This window comes from Lactuca sativa, chromosome 2 (assembly GCF_002870075.4).
Source record: "Lactuca sativa cultivar Salinas chromosome 2, Lsat_Salinas_v11, whole genome shotgun sequence".
NCBI lineage: Eukaryota > Viridiplantae > Streptophyta > Magnoliopsida > Asterales > Asteraceae > Lactuca > Lactuca sativa.
In genome coordinates, this window is record NC_056624.2 from 195,758,457 (window position 1) to 195,778,044 (window position 19,588).

Sequence of the window (19,588 nt, forward strand, 5' to 3'; positions counted from 1 at the left end):
CCTATCACTTTTCACCACCCACCATTACCTCTACCACCACCTACCGACTACCCACCACCAACTACCACCACCACCTATCAGCACCACTAACCATTCCACCCACTATCACCACCACCTACAGACTACTAACCAACCAATACCCACTACCACCACCACCGACCATCTCAACCACCATCACCACCATATAGTGCCCCACCACAACCACCTGCCTCACCCCACCTACCACCACAACCACCCACCAACACCACCACCTGTCACCCCGACCCACCGACTACCACTACCCACAACCACCATCCACCACTACCACCTACAAACTACCCATCAACCATTATCCACCAACATATCACCACCAGCCACCATCCCACACACCACCACCACCCACCACTACCTATCGACTGCCCACCACCCACCACCATCACCCATCATACCATCCACTGCCACCACCCATCACCACCCACCACCCACCACCTTTCACCATCACTAACCATCCCCACTGGCCACCATCCACCTCCACCACCACCCGCCACCATTAGCACCCCGACCTACCACCCACAATCCAAGACCAACCATCTCCACCACCACCCATCATCCACGACCTCCCACCACAACCTAATATCTACATCTACCAGAACCACATGTAATTAAATACATATAATCACATAAATCATATATGATTATATGTATTTAATCGCATAAATCATATAATATGTGATTAAATACATATAATCACTTGTGATTATACATACCTAATCACATTTTATTTATATAGACGATATTCGTTTTCAATTTTTTGACTCGATAAATTTTCTTATGTATTTAATCGTATGTGATTATATGTATTTAATCACATGATTAATGTGGACAATAAACAACTTTTGAATCAAGAATACAAAAACAAATCTTACATACAAAAATCATATATGGTTATATACATATAATCATATGTGACTAAATACATGAAAACAAATATTGAATCGAGTATGAACCAAGATCAACAATGAAGTCACAAGCGCTAGCAGACGTTGTGGCTGATTTCAATGATGATCTACAACCTAATGTAGAGTTAGAAAGTGAGGAACTCTAGAAAGAAGAAAGCATGGGAAGATTGACACTCTTCACTGACAGATCCTCAAACTTTATAGGAACAGGCCTAGGGATCATACTAAAATCGGCACAGGGGGGCATCATATCCCAAGCAGTCAGATGTGAATTCGATGCAACCAACAAAGAAGGGAATATGAAGCATTAATCATGGGATTACAGCTGGCCAAGGATCTTCAAATCAAGGATCTTCGGGTATTTATTGACTCATTTTTGTTAAATAATCATTTTAATGGATCTTATGCTAGTGGCCAAGATTAAGTCTATTAGGATAATGTTCGCCATAGTTGCCTTTCATGATTATGAAATATGGCAAATGGATGTCAAAACCGCTTTCCTTAACGGGAAGTTGGCTGAAGATGTCTACATGATTCGGCCATAGTGTTTTGTAAATGAAAAGTTTCCCAATAGAGTGTGCAATCTTAAGTAATCCATTTATGGATTGAAACACACGTCTCGTAGCTGGAATCTTTTCTTCCATGTGAAAGTCAAACAATTCGGTTTCTCTAGGGTGAAGATGAGTCTTGTGTGTATGTAGTGTAAGTATAGTAACCTTTCTAGTATTGTATGTTGATAACATACTCCTTATGGGAAACGACATTCCAACTTTGCAAGAAGTAAAGTCTGATGGGCTTTGAGCATTCTAACACTCCTAAGGTGTACATGAAACCCTAGAAACCTTGGATCTATGTTTTACTAAGATACATGCAAATTTGTTTTTCCAAGGTTCTTAACCTAACTAGCATAGCATGGGGAACTTTGAAACATAAAAAGCTAGTAGAGTTACATACCTTTTGATAGTGGTTGATTGATTGGAGTTTGAGAGCCTAGCACCAATAATGTGGATGCCTCAAATGGAAATCACAAATCACCACAAACCTTGGAAACTTGAGAGAATAGTAGAACACTTCTTGAAATCGGCCCACTTCTCACACAAAACTAGTGTCATTTCAAGTGCCAAGGACTCCTTTATATAGTGTGGTGGATTAGGGTTACATCCATGTAAACCCTAATACTCATGACCTTTCATTTCCATGAGATCCATGGGTTAAAGCTCCATGGACTTACCATGTAAGCCTAACCCATTCTAAATAAGCATTAGCCCACACTATATAAATACAAGAGTCCATATTTAATTAGTCACATTTTTTATCACCAAATTAACTCTAAATTAATTTTAGATCAAGACTAATTAAATAATATGATTTCATATTAATATATTAGAACTTATAATATATTAATAAATCATAAATTATACTATTCTCAAAAGATTATCCATATAAATTATTTGGGTGAAGTGCAACCCAAATGGACCATGTCGGGCCTGGTGAAGTACATCTCAAATAGAGTTATGGATTTAGACACCTTATCCAACAAAGTCTTGGCTTGGAAAGTGTTTTGCTATAAAGGATCTAAGAGAGGCGGCGTATATTCTTGGGATAAGAATCTTAAGGGATAGAAAGAAAAGGCTAATTGGTCTTAGTCAAAGTACATACTCGGATAAGGTACTAAAACGTTTTGGTATGGAGAATTCCAAGAAAGGAGAGTTACCTATTCAGAGTAATGCTAAGTTGAGTAAGACTCAAAGCCCTAGTACAAATACAGAGATAGCGGAAATGAGTTGAGTCCCTTATGCTTCGAGTGTAGGATAGATCATGTTCGCCTTGACATGTACTCGCCTTGATGTGTCTTTTGCTTTGAGCATGGTTAGTAGCTTTTAGGGAAATCCTGGTAAAGCTCATTGGACAGCATTAAAGAACATTCTCAAGTATTTGCGAAGGACAAAGGATCTTATTCTAGTCCTTGTTAGCAGTGATACATTGAGACTAAGTGGGTATAGTGATGCCAACTTTCAAACATATAGAGACAATCATCGTTCTCAATCTGGTTGGGTGTTCTTATTAAATGGTGGAGCAGTTACTTGGAAAAGTTCCAAACAAGACACGATGTCTGATTCTACTTGTGAATCAGAGTACATAGCAGCATGTGAAGCATTAAAGGAACTGGCTTGGTTGAAGAGCTTTATCAAAGATCTTGGAGTAGTTCTGACCATTCAGGAGCCAATAGAACTTTTTTGTGATAATGAAGGAGTGGTTGCTTTGACCAAAGAACCGAGAGATCATGGTAAATCAAGACATATCGACAGAAAGTACTATTATATCAAACAGAGTTGAAGAAAGTCATCTCATAATAAAGTGAGTTTCATCAGAAGACAATCTTACAGATCCTCTCACAAAGGCTCAGAGTAGGATTAAGCATAGTCAACATGCTAGGAGCATTGGTTTGAGAGATGACATCAGCTTTAGTAGTTAGATGATTAGTTTGAAACTTGTAGCAGAATAAATGTAACTTATTTTCGTGATTGAATAATAGAGATTATTTATGAGTTTGTTTGTTGCCTTTGTCAATTATTTATTCTTGTATTTCGTTTTGCATGTTTTACTTCCTTAATAATTTGATTATCCGAAGCTCCATGGTCGCTCATACTTTAGGAAGTAAGGAGTGAATGAAGACTTTCATGATTTTGATTGTAGATTGTCTAAGGAGTTTAGGCATAGCAATTGTGTTGCTACAACGTTCATGAGTACTTATAAAATGGAGATTTGAGTATTTGATAAACCCACACTCAGAGAACTACTTCATGGATTATATCACGGGTAATTTTGAGACGATAATATTTTATATTCTTAAACTGGAGATATATGAGTTGTAATTTACAATTCGGTTGTACATTAGTATTGCGTAAACGCATCAGTAAGTTGATGTTATAAAACGTAGTGTCATGTATGATTTGGTGAGTAAATGATACAAGCATATGAGTCAAAGTTTATTCGTTCCTTTTTCCTTGACGGGAAAAGCGATATCTTTGGGCCCCTCTATGATTTGGTGTTGACTTATAGTGTTAGGCCCAGTCGGTACTAGATTGATGTGTTCAATTAGAAGTCTTATAACGTCATCACAATCAGGAAATCAGGAAACAAAATTTTGGACAATGATACTGATTCTAATCTATGTATCATGTACACACGATATCTTGAAGAACGGAGGAATATTTGATCACTTATCTAAAGAACAAGCATCTGATCGAATCAGAGCCCGAAAGTTGCTTTCGAAACCACTATTTGATGTTTTTAGAAAGTATACCTGTAATTTAGTTTTAGACTTATCCAAGTGGGAGACTGTTGGATTATGTGTCTAAACCAATAACTAAATTAGTATAATCTTGAATAATTAGCAAAGTCCTTTTGGGTTGCCCTTAAACCTACTAGTTGACTAGAATGCTTTTTGGAAAGAGAGAGACTGATTTATTAGTTTCTTTTATGATAAATAAATTAATTAGAAATCAAAATAAATAACTTATTAATGTATTGTGAAAATAATATATTAATTAGAAATAGTATTTTTTTAATTAAAAAATTAATCAGAAATTAATTGAAATTAACTGGATTAATTAAAAGTGGAATGACTAATGGTGACAGTGTTCAAAAGTTGAACATCAACCAATTCTAGAACCTCCCGTATAGGTAGACATTTTCTAGATGGTTATTGGAGATTATCTTGGGCATTAAGAAAGCCTAGGAAACCTTAGGGAGCAAGAAAAGAGATAAGGGTTATCCAAAGAAACCTGTCTTATCCGAACTCCTCTAGTCACCTATATAAACCATCATAACGGTTCATATTTTCGGCCATCACAATTCCTAAGAGAACTTTGAAAATTCCCTTATTCCTCCTCTCTCCTTTTTAGCCTCCAATTTGTTAGGGTTTGGGTGTGAGCCATTAGAAGCACGAGACTTCTGGTCCTTGCTTTCTAAAGACCAACAAGGAAGGATTACTAGTTTATTTGCTATAATAAACTAATGTATGAATTTTTTTTAACAACCCATTATTAATTTCGAAAATAGCAATGTAGTTCTAGGGTTCTTAATGTTTAATAGTTGTTTGCAAGTCATATTGAGAACATAGATCCTTTAGGGTGCATGTAAACTTAGGGTTAATGTTTTTTTCTAGCAAAAATAGTTTTTTTGTTACATATAAAACCCATTAGTATCATCCCTAGAGACCTCCAGGAGGCATTCATCCTTACCGCGGCTAGGATATGATCCTCTAGTGTTCCATTGGGTTGTGACTGCTCATCCCTCCTTACTCACCTAAAGGAGTTGTCTTGGTTGTGGTTTATGGTCCCATTGTCATCAGATGAAAATTTTGTGAGGTAATAGCAAGATCAATTTTGACCATGTTGACTAACGGTGATCAGGTTCCGCGGTTTTATCCATTCTTTTTATTTTCCTTATGATAGTTCATCCTGAGTTCATTTTAGTCTTGTCTTACTTGAGGACAAGTAAGGTTTAAGTTTGGGGTGATTTGATAGCTTCATTTTATTTACTTCTTTTTATAGTTAATTTTAGCACATTTCATTCGCATTTTAGTTAATTTCCATGCATATTTTCCTTTCTGTTATTTTATGACCATTTTGGGTACTTTCTAGTTTCTTGAGCATTATTGCAGATTTTCTTGGAGACTAACAGAGCGGGACTCTTGGGAGGTGATTGGGCTTGAAAGGAAAGGGGGATTTCATGCTTGATGGCTATGGAGGTGATTCATGGAGTGGACTTACCAATTGCTTGAAGGCGTGGAAGTGTTGAACTTTAAATTTGAAAGACACAGGAGAATTCTTGAGTGTGCAAGATTGATGTTTAGGAGTTTGCGGAAGCTTTGAGTGATGTGGAGAGGCAAATTGGGCTCAAAATGAAGAAATATTGAAGAAAAATAGGCTAGAAGTTGATTGGACTCGAACCGGGCCAATGGTTAAGCTATGGGGGCCCAAATCTTGAAGAAGCCCAAAAACTTCGTCATAGTCACGCGGCCCGCGAGGATTCCTGACAAGGGCAAAATCGGGATTTCGTCTAGAGCTCTATATTGGGAAGGTTGGTGTGCCTCTTCAGCCTTATCTGGGATGTCCGATTTTAACACTTTCTCTCTGGAGTTTGGAGCACTTTTGAAGACCAAGAACACCTCAAGAACATCTTATTTTCACCTCTTGATTATTGTAAAATGTTTGGTACAATCTTCTCTAACTTTGCTTCTTTGAGTTTAGCCATGCTTGGCTAAACTAATCTTGGTTGACATTTTGTTGAATCCTTTGAACTTTTGTTGAATGTTGAAGAATCCATGAACTTGTTCTTAAATCTTTATGGAAATTTTTGGTGTTTTAACATATTATCACTACTAGTATGTTTTTGTTCATGAGTTTAAATGTGTTTGTGGTGATTAGTTGGCTAATTTCTTGACTATGTAAAGGATCCTCAAATTAGCAAGCAACAAATGATTTTTGTGTTGTTTTTTCTTCACACAATCATAAAAAACATTTTCTCCAACATGGTAGTGAAAGCAATTGACTCCTCTTGGATTTGGTGACTTTTTAGTTCTTAATGCTAGTTGACTTTCACTAATTACATGCTTAATGGAAATTGTGACTTTGACCAAGGAAATTGTTATGAGCTTCTCTAACCATTTTAAAAACTAAGAAAAGTCTAGGTAATCTCAAGCTTCTTGGATTACTATGGCCAAATTGAGGTTTTAAAACAAATATTGCACCATTGGATTCTAATGGTATGTTCATCAAAAAGTCAAAGTGAGGAAACCTTAAGTCAACCATCTTTCTCTCATTGATTTTACATCAAATTCTTATTTTTGTTGAAATTGTCTACTTAATCCTTAGTTTAATTTTAGTTTATTTCAAATATTCAAAAAAGATCAAAACCCCCCATTTTATTTTTATTGTTATTTTACAAGTATTTTTACAATGAGATTTTTCATAAAGTTATAAATTGAACCAATCTCCATGGATTCGATCCTTTTACCACTATACGCTATTTTAGTGTGTAATAAATTGAACCACCACACCTAGTATTCAAAAATTAATCACAGATAAAAAAAAATTATAATGAAGAATAAAAGATTTATAAAATTTTATTAAATTAATAAGATATAAGTTTTGTTTATACGTTTAATAAAATTATGATTATATAGAACATAATATAAATTTAAATAGAATGTAAAAAAATAAACATAAGAAAGTTTTCAAATAAAAAAAATTCTCCATTAAATATTCAAAAATTACAAAGAAACAATAAATAAACTCCTATGATAAAAAAAAACCAACACATAGAAAACTTGAAACAAAATTTGAACCACTAAAGTAATCCAAGAAAGAATCGGTCGATGTAAAATAAGAGTTCATAAGCAAAAGATAATATAGGTTAAAAGAATCACAAACATATGATATAGCCACTTTTTTGCTCCAAGAGAGCCGATAATACACTTTACATTGTCCCAGCCACATCCAAATATTATCCCCAATATGATCTATACGAACTGTCGAACAAAGTTGTAAGAAGGCTTTTAACAAATTTGTAACAAAAACATACTTATAATTGTCTGACAATAAAAGAGAGAACTGGTCATTTATGGCCCTTCTGATGTAGTTTTGTACAATCTCCTGTTGTTCCTTTCAAATTTTGGCTTAAAATGCAAGTATTTGTATGACACATGATTTAAGCTAAGAAAAATAGTAAAAATTATGAAACAAAGCTTTAAGGGAAATAAAAATAATCTATCTGTTTCAACCATCATGTACAAATTAAGGGACCTTGTTGATGAAATTGTTAAAAACTGCAGCAAGACCAAACATAAACAATCATTCACTGATAATTTAATTCATTCGCAAGAAGAAAGAACTTTACCAATAAAAAGAGTTGATTATCTGCTGAAACATCATTGTCATGAAATAATACTATAAGAATAGATCATTAGTTTAGTAAATATATTTCACCATTATTTATCGTGAAGTTGAATCATCAGTTTATCAAATCAAGCATAAGAGCATCCCATGTAAATGATAAGAGTGTCTTCCCAGTTTGATTCTTTTATTATGTTTTTAATGATCAGACGTAAATGATACGTTTTAGAGCTTCCCTTTTTCTTTATTTTATTCTCCTTTCAACCATTTAGTATAACAACGAACCATGTATAAGATGGCACATCAGCTTGTTCTTAAAAGGAAGAACCTACATGAAACAAAATTAAAATTATAAGTAAGGAATGAAATCAATTACCCATTTGACAAACTTATTGATAAATATCACTTGTGGATTGCTGGTTTGACAAAGGTTTAATGGGATTATTAGTACTGTTAATATGATTCATAACTATAGCCCTTCTTGAATGTGATATGGTTTTGTGAGCAAGGCGTTTATAGTACTTCTGGTTAGGCCCCACATACACACACATACATACACATACAAACAAACCTAGACACACAAAAATACAAATGCACTCAGTAAAATAAGGTACAATAACAATTTAAGTCTAAAAAGAGCTTTAAGACCAAAGATCCTAGTCTATCATACTGGAATTAGAACAAAAGATCATGTTGAGAAAAGTATGATGTGGTTCTAACTACATACGTCATTGTAGCAAAAAAAAGAGTCACAAATAAAGTTTTTGATGAGGAAGATGATGATCATAGAAATAGGAAAAAATTTAGAATATTTTTCCCGTTTGAAAATAAAAAGAGAATTAGATTTCAAATCTCTTACCTCAAACTCTCAAATCCAACATGGAAGGCACCAAATGCTTTTCTATAATTTCCAACAGACAACACCAACCTAGCCAAACCTGAAAAGAAAACCATTACAAGTAATTAATAAAAAAAACACTTTACACAAACAGTGGACCTTCTTGCAGAATTCAATCCCAATCAACTTGAAAAGAAAGCAAGAAACTTGTTTACTGACACAATCAGAGACCACTTTTTTTATATAAGACTTGAGAAAGAAAAGAAGAAACATTTCCTTAGTTAAAATTTTCTTGTTAAATGGTCTAAAATTTAGGGTTAAAAACTATGGGATTACCTTCAGCAAATAGACTAAATAGAGAAATTAACCGATAAATTTGGAATGGATTACCTTTATAATGCTAATTTAGTGAAGATTTCATTAGCACTCCCTGGTTTCTTGTTCGTGTAGATTGAATATAAACGAAACTAAAGAGGGAAAACATAAGGTAGAGTTTAAAAGAGAAAAAAGGGAAATTTTGGAAGCTCACATTGAAATTTTTTGGAATGAGAAGATGTCACGTGGAAAAATATGGATTCTTTTATTATGGTAGGCATGACATTAAATTTTAGCAGCAATTTTCCAAAAAAAAAATTATTTTTACTTTATTTTACAAATTAAAAAATGTTTTCAAATGGGATTTGAATCAAGATGTGATGTTAGGTGCATTTTATTCATTCATTTCTGTAGTTTTAGTTCATAAAAGTGCATTGCATTTAAGTTTAAACTCATGCATTTTGCATATTTTTCGGGATTTTTCATGATGCAATTCCATTCACACACTTTTATGATATTTCAGGGACTTTTGAAGGTTGGATCTTGATGTAGGAAGTTAAAAGGAGTTGGAGACAAAGTTTCAGAAGTTTTGGAGCATTGAAGAGAGAGAATGAAGAAATAAAGAATTTGGCTTCACAAGAGTTTACACGACCGTGTAAATGATAGCTTATAGTTTTCACGGACCGTGTAAACGTATATACAAGTGCATTCTACTTTTCTTATTTACACGGTCGTGTAAATGGCACCCTTTAATTTACACGGGCCGTGTAAACTTCTCGACAGTTTTTAAAGTAGTTTTACTCTCATATAATTCAGACAATCAGTTTTGTTGGAAGTTAAGTCGGATTTTGGGCGGAGAGAAGGCGATTTTCAGAGTTTTTGGAAGTAGATTAACACTTGGAAACACTTTAATTTCCTTTTTGTAAGTCAATTTGAAGTTTAAACTTGTTTGATTTGTAGTTTAACCTAGACATGTGTGGTTGATTTCATTATCATTTCCGAGTCTGAATTCTTAAGTATGTGCTGTTAGGTTGTAACTTGAACTTGAGTTGAGTTTAACATCTAGTAATCTTTGATTTGATTTTAATCATGTGTTTGGTTTATTCTCTTTTTCACTTGATCAATGAATTAGGGTTTTTATCAATCTAGTTAATCAAATTGTAAAATTCATATATGTTTTATGATTTGATGTTATTAACGTGCACTTAATTGATTGTAATTAAATCAAAATGAGTGTAATCAAAGATTAAATGTTCATATTCCTAAGCTTATGAGGAATATTGAATATTGTTGGTAATTGTTGCAAGAATTTAAAGTCATTTAATGATTTGATGAAAGAGCTTATTTGAATTAAATCAATTAAATGAAGTTTTATTTGAAAATCATGTTTTGAATAAAACATTTTTTGTCAACTTGGATATTAGAGTTTATTAGTATCTAAATTACCAACCTAGATAGAACATAATCATATTCATTTTGCATCTTTCAACATAATACATGTATAAGAACCAGAATCGGAAATGTATTTCTTTTACAAAATTCTATTAACAATCTTGTTTATTTATGAAGTTTAAATCTAGTTCAAACACAATCCCCCATTTTAATATTATTTGTATTATGTGTGAAAATATGGCAAGGTAAGAAGTCTTGTATTCCTGTGGACCAACCCTGCTTACTCTATACTATCTTTAGTATAAGAAATAGCAATGACTTGAGCTTTATTAATATTATTTTATCCCATTATTTGTTGGTTTGACAGCCAAACATGTGATGTTTGAGATTGTTTATTTAACACAATCTATGTTTATTTGTAAAACTGTTTATTAGTTTATCCGATATTAAAACGGAGTTTTAAAAAATCTAGATTAAATTATTTGGTATCAAAACGAAATAAGTTGATAAGTTATTTTTAATATTTTGACAAACTTTTATTTTATATGTATTAATAAAAACAGCTTATCAAAAACTATTTAAATAAACGAATTTAAATATATTTACTGACTCATATTTTTTTAACAATAAACTATTTTTTATATCATAAAAAATAATTTCTAAAAATGATGAGCTTTACTTAGCTATTTAGATTTAGGTTGTCATGAAATAATAGAGGAGGTGGAAGTGGACCCAAAATATATAATTCCAAAAGTTGTTTTTTTTTTATTAAAAGTTGTTTTTTATCTTTTTTTTTTAATAACTAAGGTTCTTTTAGCCTTCATATTATGTGAATTTAGCATGTAGTCACCTCATTTTTATAACCACTGAAATATGTTCCAAAAAACATGTCCACCTTGAAAAAGTTCCAGAGTGAATGTGATCTTGACATTTATTTATTTAAAAGTCGGTCAAAATAGTCTTTCTTGTTTTCTATCTCTTATCTCCTCTTGCTAGCCGAACGGCTAGAGACAATGTACGTTATGTCTTGGCAAACAAAACTCCCTCTTGACTCGTAAGTTAATTTACTTTTTGTGTTGATTAAATAGTTGGTTAGACGATGAAAACATATACTATAAGTTATAGATACAAAAAATTATAAACTATTATAAATAATTTATTGATAAACTAATTATAAATAATTTTTAATGAATTATTTTAAACTGGTTGTAATTCTCATGTATTACATAGATTAATTTTAAAAAAAAAATATAAAGGTCAAAATATTTGAGAACTTTGAATTTATAAAAAAATAAGAGAAAAAATGAATTATTATAATCGAAATGTTTTTTATTTTGTAAATTTAAATAAATAAAAGAAACTAATGAACTTTAATTTGGAGAATTTTAAAATTAAAAGATAAATTCATTAATGAAATTGATATTCATTTATTATTATATTTATTGTAATTATTACATTAAAATATTATGTAGAATTTAATAAAATAGAAAAAACTCATAAAATAACGTATGGAAAAAAATCATTCAAAATAAACGCAAAATGATAATGTTAAATTGACTTGGATAAGAGAGCATTCATTTATTAGAGAGGATAATAGTAATTTATTAAGAAATTAATTTATAAAAAGATAAAAAAAAAATAAAAAAAAAAAAAAGTACATCTTCAGCCGCTCCGAACATTATCCTCAATAATTTTCACATGAAGTGGCGTTAAGGTAAATTAATGGAACAAGGAATGGGAAAGCAGCTTTTGGCCTATTGGCTGCAAGCCTGCAACGCACTCACACCAACAAAACCGGAAAAAGGGAAAATCTACAAATGGCTGCCTTCTTTCTTCTTCCTCCAACTTCCACTTCCACTTCCACTTCCACTACCGTCTTCCATTCCTCTGCCTCCTATCACCAACATAGTTTACAGTTTTCACCAATTTCGTCAAATGCTAATTAATTGAATTTCAATTTCAATTCAGCTTTCATCGTCCGAAGCTAATCTTCTCCATCTACGTAGATGATTTGTATTGTAATCGATGGCGAAGCTTTGAGTTTACTTCATGGTGAAATCTTGTAAGTTTCTTTTGAAGAGTTGGTGTCAAGTTTGGTTTTCTTCATGAGAAGCTACTTTAATTTTGAGTGTGTGCATGTTTTATAAGAAATATTTTTAGTTTTTATCGTAGATTGTAGTTGGAAGCAACCTCTAGGGTTCTAATGGATTCGGATCTTCATAATCAACGGCAACAACAGCAACAGAAATTGCAGCAGCAGCAGCAGGGGCAACAAACTATGAACTCTGGTTTGACGCGATACAGATCAGCACCGAGTTCGTATTTCTCGAATTTGATAAACAGTGGCATGTATGAAGACGAAGACGTTGACCCATTCTTCAACCCTCGGTCTTCAAGCCCTGAAACTGAACGCATTTTATCGAGATTAATCTCCGGGGATGGTGATAATTCAAGCTCTCATCAGAATATAGGTCAAATTCGGGGAAACGACCCCCCATTTATGGATCCTATGAAGCAGGAACGAGCGAATTTTACATATCAGTCTCAACAGCAACAGATGATGTACCAAAACCACCAGCAAGCCGATCATAATCATAACTCGGTTGTTTCTGGTTCTAGCTCCGCCTTGGTTGACCCGTTAGCGGCCATGAATCCTCCAACGAACCTTCTTCGTCAGAGTAGTTCACCAGCTGGATTCTTCGAACACGTTAATATGGGCAATGGTACTTCAATTCCTATAACATTAATTTTCCTAATCTTTTCCCACACTGCAATTATAATTGATCACAATTCTTTTCAGGTTACTCCGCGATGAGATCCATGGATAAATTTCGAACTGATGATGGCAGTGTACCAGATTTATCAAAGGGGTTTGAAAATCGAATGGCTTTCTCATCAGTTTCACATTCATCTTCTAGACCACTGTCTCTTATCCCTGAAAACGAAGGCAAAACCATGGGAATGAGTGGTGCTGGTGCACACAACAATGGAGGTTTTGGTCAAACTCATCCAAGATCTAGTGGTTATGGCTTCCCTGGTGGTTCTTGGGATGAACCAGCAATGTTAACTGATGAATTCATGAAAGAGCTTGGGGAAAGCGATCAAATAAGTTCAACAGAAAATCAGGTAAATTAAAATATGTGACATCTGACATGACATGACATGTCATCTTGTGAAAATTGGTTTAGAATAACTTTATCCTGACAGTAAATCATCTTTTTCAGCAGAATGATGAAAGGAGAATCCATGCTTCCAGTGGTTTGAGTCATCAACTGAGTTTACCAACGAGTTCCTCTGAGTTATCTGTCATGGAAAAATTACTGCAGTTCCAAGACAATGTGCCTTTAAGGAGCAGAGCTAAAAGGGGTTGTGCCACCCATCCAAGAAGCATAGCCGAAAGGGTAAATAAACATTCTTACCTACTCATCATTTGGAACTTTACTTTTACCTTATGATGAAGATAATAAAAACAGTCATTTTTTTACTTATGTGTAGGTAAGGCGAACACGAATAAGTGAAAGAATGAGAAAGCTACAAGAGCTTGTTCCTAATATGGATAAGGTAACGTCATTTTTCATTCTATCAGTTTATTAATTATGTCCCAAGATTAATCAGTTTGTACTTTGTATTTAAATATTTGCAGCAAACAAACACAGCAGACATGTTGGATTTGGCTGTGGATTACATCAAAGAACTTCAAAAACAAGTTGAGGTATAAATAATACCCTTTAACTTTAAGTCACTAATTAATCTGTCTCCTTCATAATCCTGTAATTATTATCTCGCTTATTTCGTCTTACTTTTTTAACATTTCAGAAGCTTTCAGATCATCATGCAAAGTGCACATGTCCAAATAAGCAGGAAATCTAACGCAAGTCTTAAGCGTATAGGTAGATCTCGCTTCTGTATATAAACGAAAGGAGTAGAAGATGAAACTTATTGTATTTATTTTAGTAATGACATAGAACAGATTAAGAATAAGAAAACTCCATTTGTTGTGTAACATTAACCCAATTGTGCAGTCAATTTAAAGTAAATGTAACCGAGGTTGTAATTATTATTAAGATCAAAATGCAACCAAACCCTAGTATAGAATTATATATGCGTAATGTATTGTATCCCTTATATTTCTTCTATGCTTCTTGTATGTATGTTAATGTTGTTTCTTAGGGAAAAAAAAAGTGAAGATCCTTCCTTTTATTGTTCCAAATAGAAACCTAGCCATTAAATATCGGTTTGTACATTCGTGTTTATAGTGTATTTAACACTACATGACATAACAGAACATCACAGGATGTGGAACAAGACAGGACAAACTAGACTATGTCATCTCAGATGCATGTACCTAGATATTGTATGTTTTGGTTAAGTTGAATTGGTAATAGTTGTAATGGGACTAGGTAGTTTTGTTGGTTTGTGGTGTTAGGAGAAAGTTAGAATTGTGTATGGTTTAGGTTGCCTGTCCTTGAAGGAAAGTTGAAAGGGAAGGTACAAGTTGAGACTTATTAGCAATAAGCCGTGAATTCCACTGCACTCGTTTTCAAAGGTGGTCACACATCATGATGGGTGATGCAGATGAGATGAGAACCCCTTTATTATGTGTAGTGGTTTCTCAGCCACACGTATCGTTGCCAATAAGTCACAAGACCTCATGGTGCTTATTCAGATGAGTGGAAGCATGTAAATGAAATATTATTTTATAACAAATATAAACAAATTATAGGATAGAATTGGAGGACATCGACATTAGGGAATTGTCTTGTCTTTTAATAAGGGGGTGTAAACTGTATAGAGGTCAAATTGGGATTTGTAATCTGTTAAAGCAATCTTGAATCTTCACATTCCCAAGCTCAACCATTTTATATGGTAGTTTATATATATATATATATATATATATATATATATATATATATATATATATATATATATATATATATATATATATATATATATATATATATATATATATATATATATATATATATATATATATATATATATATAAAAAGTGAGAAAAATATTGAATTATAAAAATTAAAGCGTTTTTTTTTCTATTTTAAATTTAGATAAATAAATAAAGAAAATTAATGAATCCTTAATTTGGTAATTTTGAAATTAGAAGAAAAGTTTATTAATTAAATTGACATGCATTTATTATTAAAAATATAAATACTATCTACAAATTAATAAAATGTAAAAACCATAAAATGATATGTGGAATAAAAATTAATTTGAAATAACCACAAAATTAATGTGGCAAAATAAATGAGAGTGTGACATGTGGGAAAAAGATCTTTATTTATTAGGGAGGATATATATATATATATATATATATATATATATATATATATATATATATATAGAGAGAGAGAGAGAGAGAGAGAGAGAAAGAGAGAGAGAGAGAGAGAGAGAGAGTCAAGATCAAATAACAAGAAAATTTTTGGTAGGAAGGTAAGAAGTTTTTTTTCTACATATTTTTTTCGCGAACAAACAAAATGAATCATTAAATGATTCATTTGTAAGATGATTCACAAGAAAAAATTCTCAAAAAAACATCTCGATGATTCATTTATTTAATGATTTTGTTGTTATTCACTAAAATTGTCATATAAGTGAATTTTTTCTTAATTTACTTAAAAATGAATCATAAAGATGTTTTTTTGAGAATTTTTTCTTGTAAATCATCTTACAAATGAATCATCTAGTGATTCATTTTTTTTTGTTCGTCAAAAAAATATGTAGAAAAAAAAACTTCTTACCTTCCCACCAAAAAAAAATTTTTATCGGATCTATATATATATATATATATATATATATATATATATATATGACAAAACTTCAAAAATGATCCATGTGGTTTCCGAAAATATCAAGTTTAGTCTCTAAGTTCAAAAAACCTCACAGATGATTCCTGTGGTTTCAAAACTTTTAACAAATGGTCCTTCCGGCTCACTCTGTTAGCTTTTGGCCGTTAAGTCAGGGGAATTTTTTTCATTTCATTACCCAGGGACCATTTATGAGGTTTTCTATTACTTTTTTTTAAATAAATAAATAAATTTAATATGCAAGGTCCCACCTCTCTCTCTCTCTCTCTCTCGTTTGTGACTTCATCTGCAAAAAACGAAGGAGCTCCTCAAATTGCACACCTGATAAGACAATCCGAGCTTGTTTGAACGACCTTGGATCCCAAACACAATCGTGAACACACAACACGCAATGACAAAGGTTCTAGTGATAAGAGCATTATCTGATCAATTAGCAAAAGAATTATAAACAACTTATTCAAATTAGCAATAAGAAAGGGAATTTCAAAGAAATTGGTAGAAAATACATACTGAAACCAGATGGGCCGCCGTTCATCTTCCTTTAAAGTGAACCAACGACCTTCAATCTTGAGAGGGCCTTTTGTCGATTCAAATCTTTGTTCTACTACACTGATCTATGATATATTGGAAGGAGATCCTCAAATTGCAGTCAAAGCTCCAATTTCGGGTTCATGTAACGCAATTAGAGGCATCACAAGGGTTCTACAGCGATTCATATATAGATGGATCTCAAAAACCCAAAATCAAACGGGAATATGTGGCAAAAAAAGTCCGTTCATCCCTAAACTATACAGTAAACACAAGAACCCACCCCTAATTTCAACCTGATTCGTTACCTATCGTTATTTGCAGGTTTGAGATTCAACAAAAATCGAGACCCATCGTTGGGTCTCTTTGGTTAACTGATCGCGATTTCAGGATGCACGAGAAGGAAATCGGGATCCTTTGTTGGGTCTCTTGGTCTCAGTTGAAATCAACAAGTCTCGATAATGTGATTCAAGATGGCAGAGGTGGCGATGGCTTACTAGCAGCAGCAAAACGATGGTGGCGGTATGTAGCTGGGGGTTGCTCTGGTATCCTTCTGCTGCTCTATTTTTGTTCCGTTCCAGCGAGTTCCATAAGAAGGGATATGGAGAAGCAACAACAGGTGGCTGGAGGTTGTGTGGGTGGTTTATTGAAAGAAGAACAACGGTGGAATGGTGGCGGTTTTGTGGCAGTGGGTGGCAGCTCTACTGTTGGCTTTTCTTCCTTTTAGTGGTTCACAACACGGAAGGAAAAGGGAAAGCAGTAACAGGTTTTCAAAGGTGTTTGTCAACTTGCTTGATAGAAAAGGAATCGAAGGAGCAGAGTGTGGTGGTTTATGGCGGTGGGGCTTGGTCGACCAAAACGGTGGTGGCAGCAGGTGGTGTGTGGGCAGTGGGAAGTGGTAGAGTGTGATCGGAGAGGAGGCCAGAAATTGGTATCTCCGGTGGTTGTTTCTTCCATTGGTGCATCGAGAGAGAGAGAGAGAGAGAGAGAGAGAGAGAGAGAGAGAGAGGTGGGACCTTGCATATTAAATTTATTTATTTATTTAAAAAAAAAAGTAATAGAAAACCTCATAAATGGTCCCTGGGTAATGAAATGACAAAAATGCCCCTGACTTAACGGCCAACAGCTAACGGAGTGAGTCGGAAGGACTATTTGTTAAAAGTTTTGAAACCACAGGGACCATCTGTGAGGTTTTTTGAACTTAGGGACTAAACTTGATATTTTTGAAAACCACAGGGACCATTTTTGAAGTTTTGTCTATATATATACATATATACATATATATATATATATATATATATATATATATATATATATATATATATATATATATATATATATATATATATATATATATATATATATATATATATATATAGGGCTAGGTTATTTTGTTTCTTACATTTATTGTGTGCTAGAATGCACCAATAGAAATTTAGTAAATTAAATAACTATTTAAATAAATAAATATAGATATTAAATGATTTCCATAATTATATGTATATTAAATGATATCCATAATTATAATTTTCTTTTTATGGAAACTAATTAAATCCGTCATTAATCTCAGCAATAACATTCTTTTAGAATGAATTCGCATCTATGTGTTTATATATGAGTTCGTACTTTGTTTCAGGACTCACTACCTTAAACTACAATAAAGTTGCATGGAATATGAAAAACAAGAGTGTATTCTAATAGAATATATACTCTAATTCTACTGGATATTAATTCATTCTGAAAGAATATTATTGTTGAAATTAATGACGAATTTAATTAGTTTCCATAAAAATGAGTTATAAGTATGGATAGCATTAATATACATATAACTAATACTAAATTCCTATTGGTGCATTCTAACACACAATAGATGTGAAAAACATTTGAACCTACATATATATATATATATATATATATATGTGTGTGTGTGTGTGTATGTATATATATATATATATATATATATATATATATATATATATATATATATATATATAGAGAGAGAGAGAGAGAGAGAGAGAGAGATCCGGTAAGAAATTTTTTTTGTTAGGAAGGTAAAAAAAAATTTCGACTTATTTTTTTGGCGAAAAAAACAAATGAATCAATAATAACATGATTCACCAAAAAAAATCTCGAAAAAACATTTCGATGATTCATTTTTATGATGATTTTGTTGATATTCACTAAAATTGTTATAAAAATGAATTTTTTTCTTGATTTACCTAAAAATGAATCATGAAGGTGTTTTTTTCGAAATTTTTTCTTGTGAACCATCTTACTTTTGAATCATTTAATGATTCATTTTATATTTTGCTAAGAAAATATGCATATAAAAAAATTTTTTACATTCCTACCAAAAATTTCTTTCTTGTTTGATCTTGACTTTGTATATATATATATATATATATATATATATATATATATATATATATATATATATATATATATATATATATATATATATATATATATATATATATATATATTTGAATTTGAATTTTTTTTGAAAAGGCTTTTACAAGTAATTTTTTTAAAGGTTATTTCAAACATTTATTATCCACCAACTTTTTGTTTTTATTTTTTATGTTTTTGTCATATTTGATCTTTTCATAGGCCTTTTGAATTAAACAATAAAAATGTCCTTTGAGTATTTTTCTTGTTCTTGCTTTCGTTGTTATGCCTCGGAGGTCTACTTAATCTCTAAATATTATTAAAAGAGAACCCTTAATTCACTAATAAAGCAATCAAGGCCCTTGATTGTATTTCAATCATACGATTTTCACCATTAGATCAAATTGATGACATCATCTTCTCAAAATAGAATTCAAACATTTAATTATAGAATCTTTAAAT

At 32.3% G+C, this 19,588-nt stretch overlaps 1 protein-coding gene across 4 annotated transcripts; it reads left to right on the forward strand.

Moving 5' to 3' along the window:
* The first annotated feature begins 12,091 nt into the window (after nucleotides 1-12,091).
* Nucleotides 12,092-14,487, forward strand: LOC111899835 (transcription factor bHLH130). Of its 4 annotated transcripts, none has more exons than XM_042899379.2 (7): nucleotides 12,092-12,447; nucleotides 12,546-13,108; nucleotides 13,186-13,511; nucleotides 13,613-13,786; nucleotides 13,881-13,946; nucleotides 14,029-14,097; nucleotides 14,202-14,487. In XM_042899379.2, exons 2-7 carry the CDS (start codon nucleotides 12,589-12,591, stop codon nucleotides 14,253-14,255), a joined length of 1,209 nt encoding a protein of 402 aa, XP_042755313.1. In that variant the 5' UTR covers nucleotides 12,092-12,447; nucleotides 12,546-12,588; the 3' UTR covers nucleotides 14,256-14,487. The 4 variants fall into 4 exon arrangements, with proteins under 4 accessions (XP_042755313.1, XP_023751475.1, XP_023751476.1 ...); XM_023895708.3 differs by having other exon boundaries at nucleotides 12,093-12,447; nucleotides 13,610-13,786; XM_023895709.3 differs by having other exon boundaries at nucleotides 12,093-12,447; nucleotides 12,558-13,108; nucleotides 13,610-13,786.
* The last annotated feature ends 5,101 nt before the right edge of the window (nucleotides 14,488-19,588 follow it).

Coding starts and splice junctions, on each gene's coding strand:
- LOC111899835 (XM_023895707.3), top strand. CDS start 12,589: ATGGATTCGGATCTTCATAATCAACGGCAACAACAGCAACAGAAATTG. Junction 13,109..13,185: donor ACACGTTAATATGGGCAATG/GTACTTCAATTC, acceptor AATTCTTTTCAG/GTTACTCCGCGATGAGATCC. Junction 13,787..13,880: donor CAAGAAGCATAGCCGAAAGG/GTAAATAAACAT, acceptor ACTTATGTGTAG/GTAAGGCGAACACGAATAAG.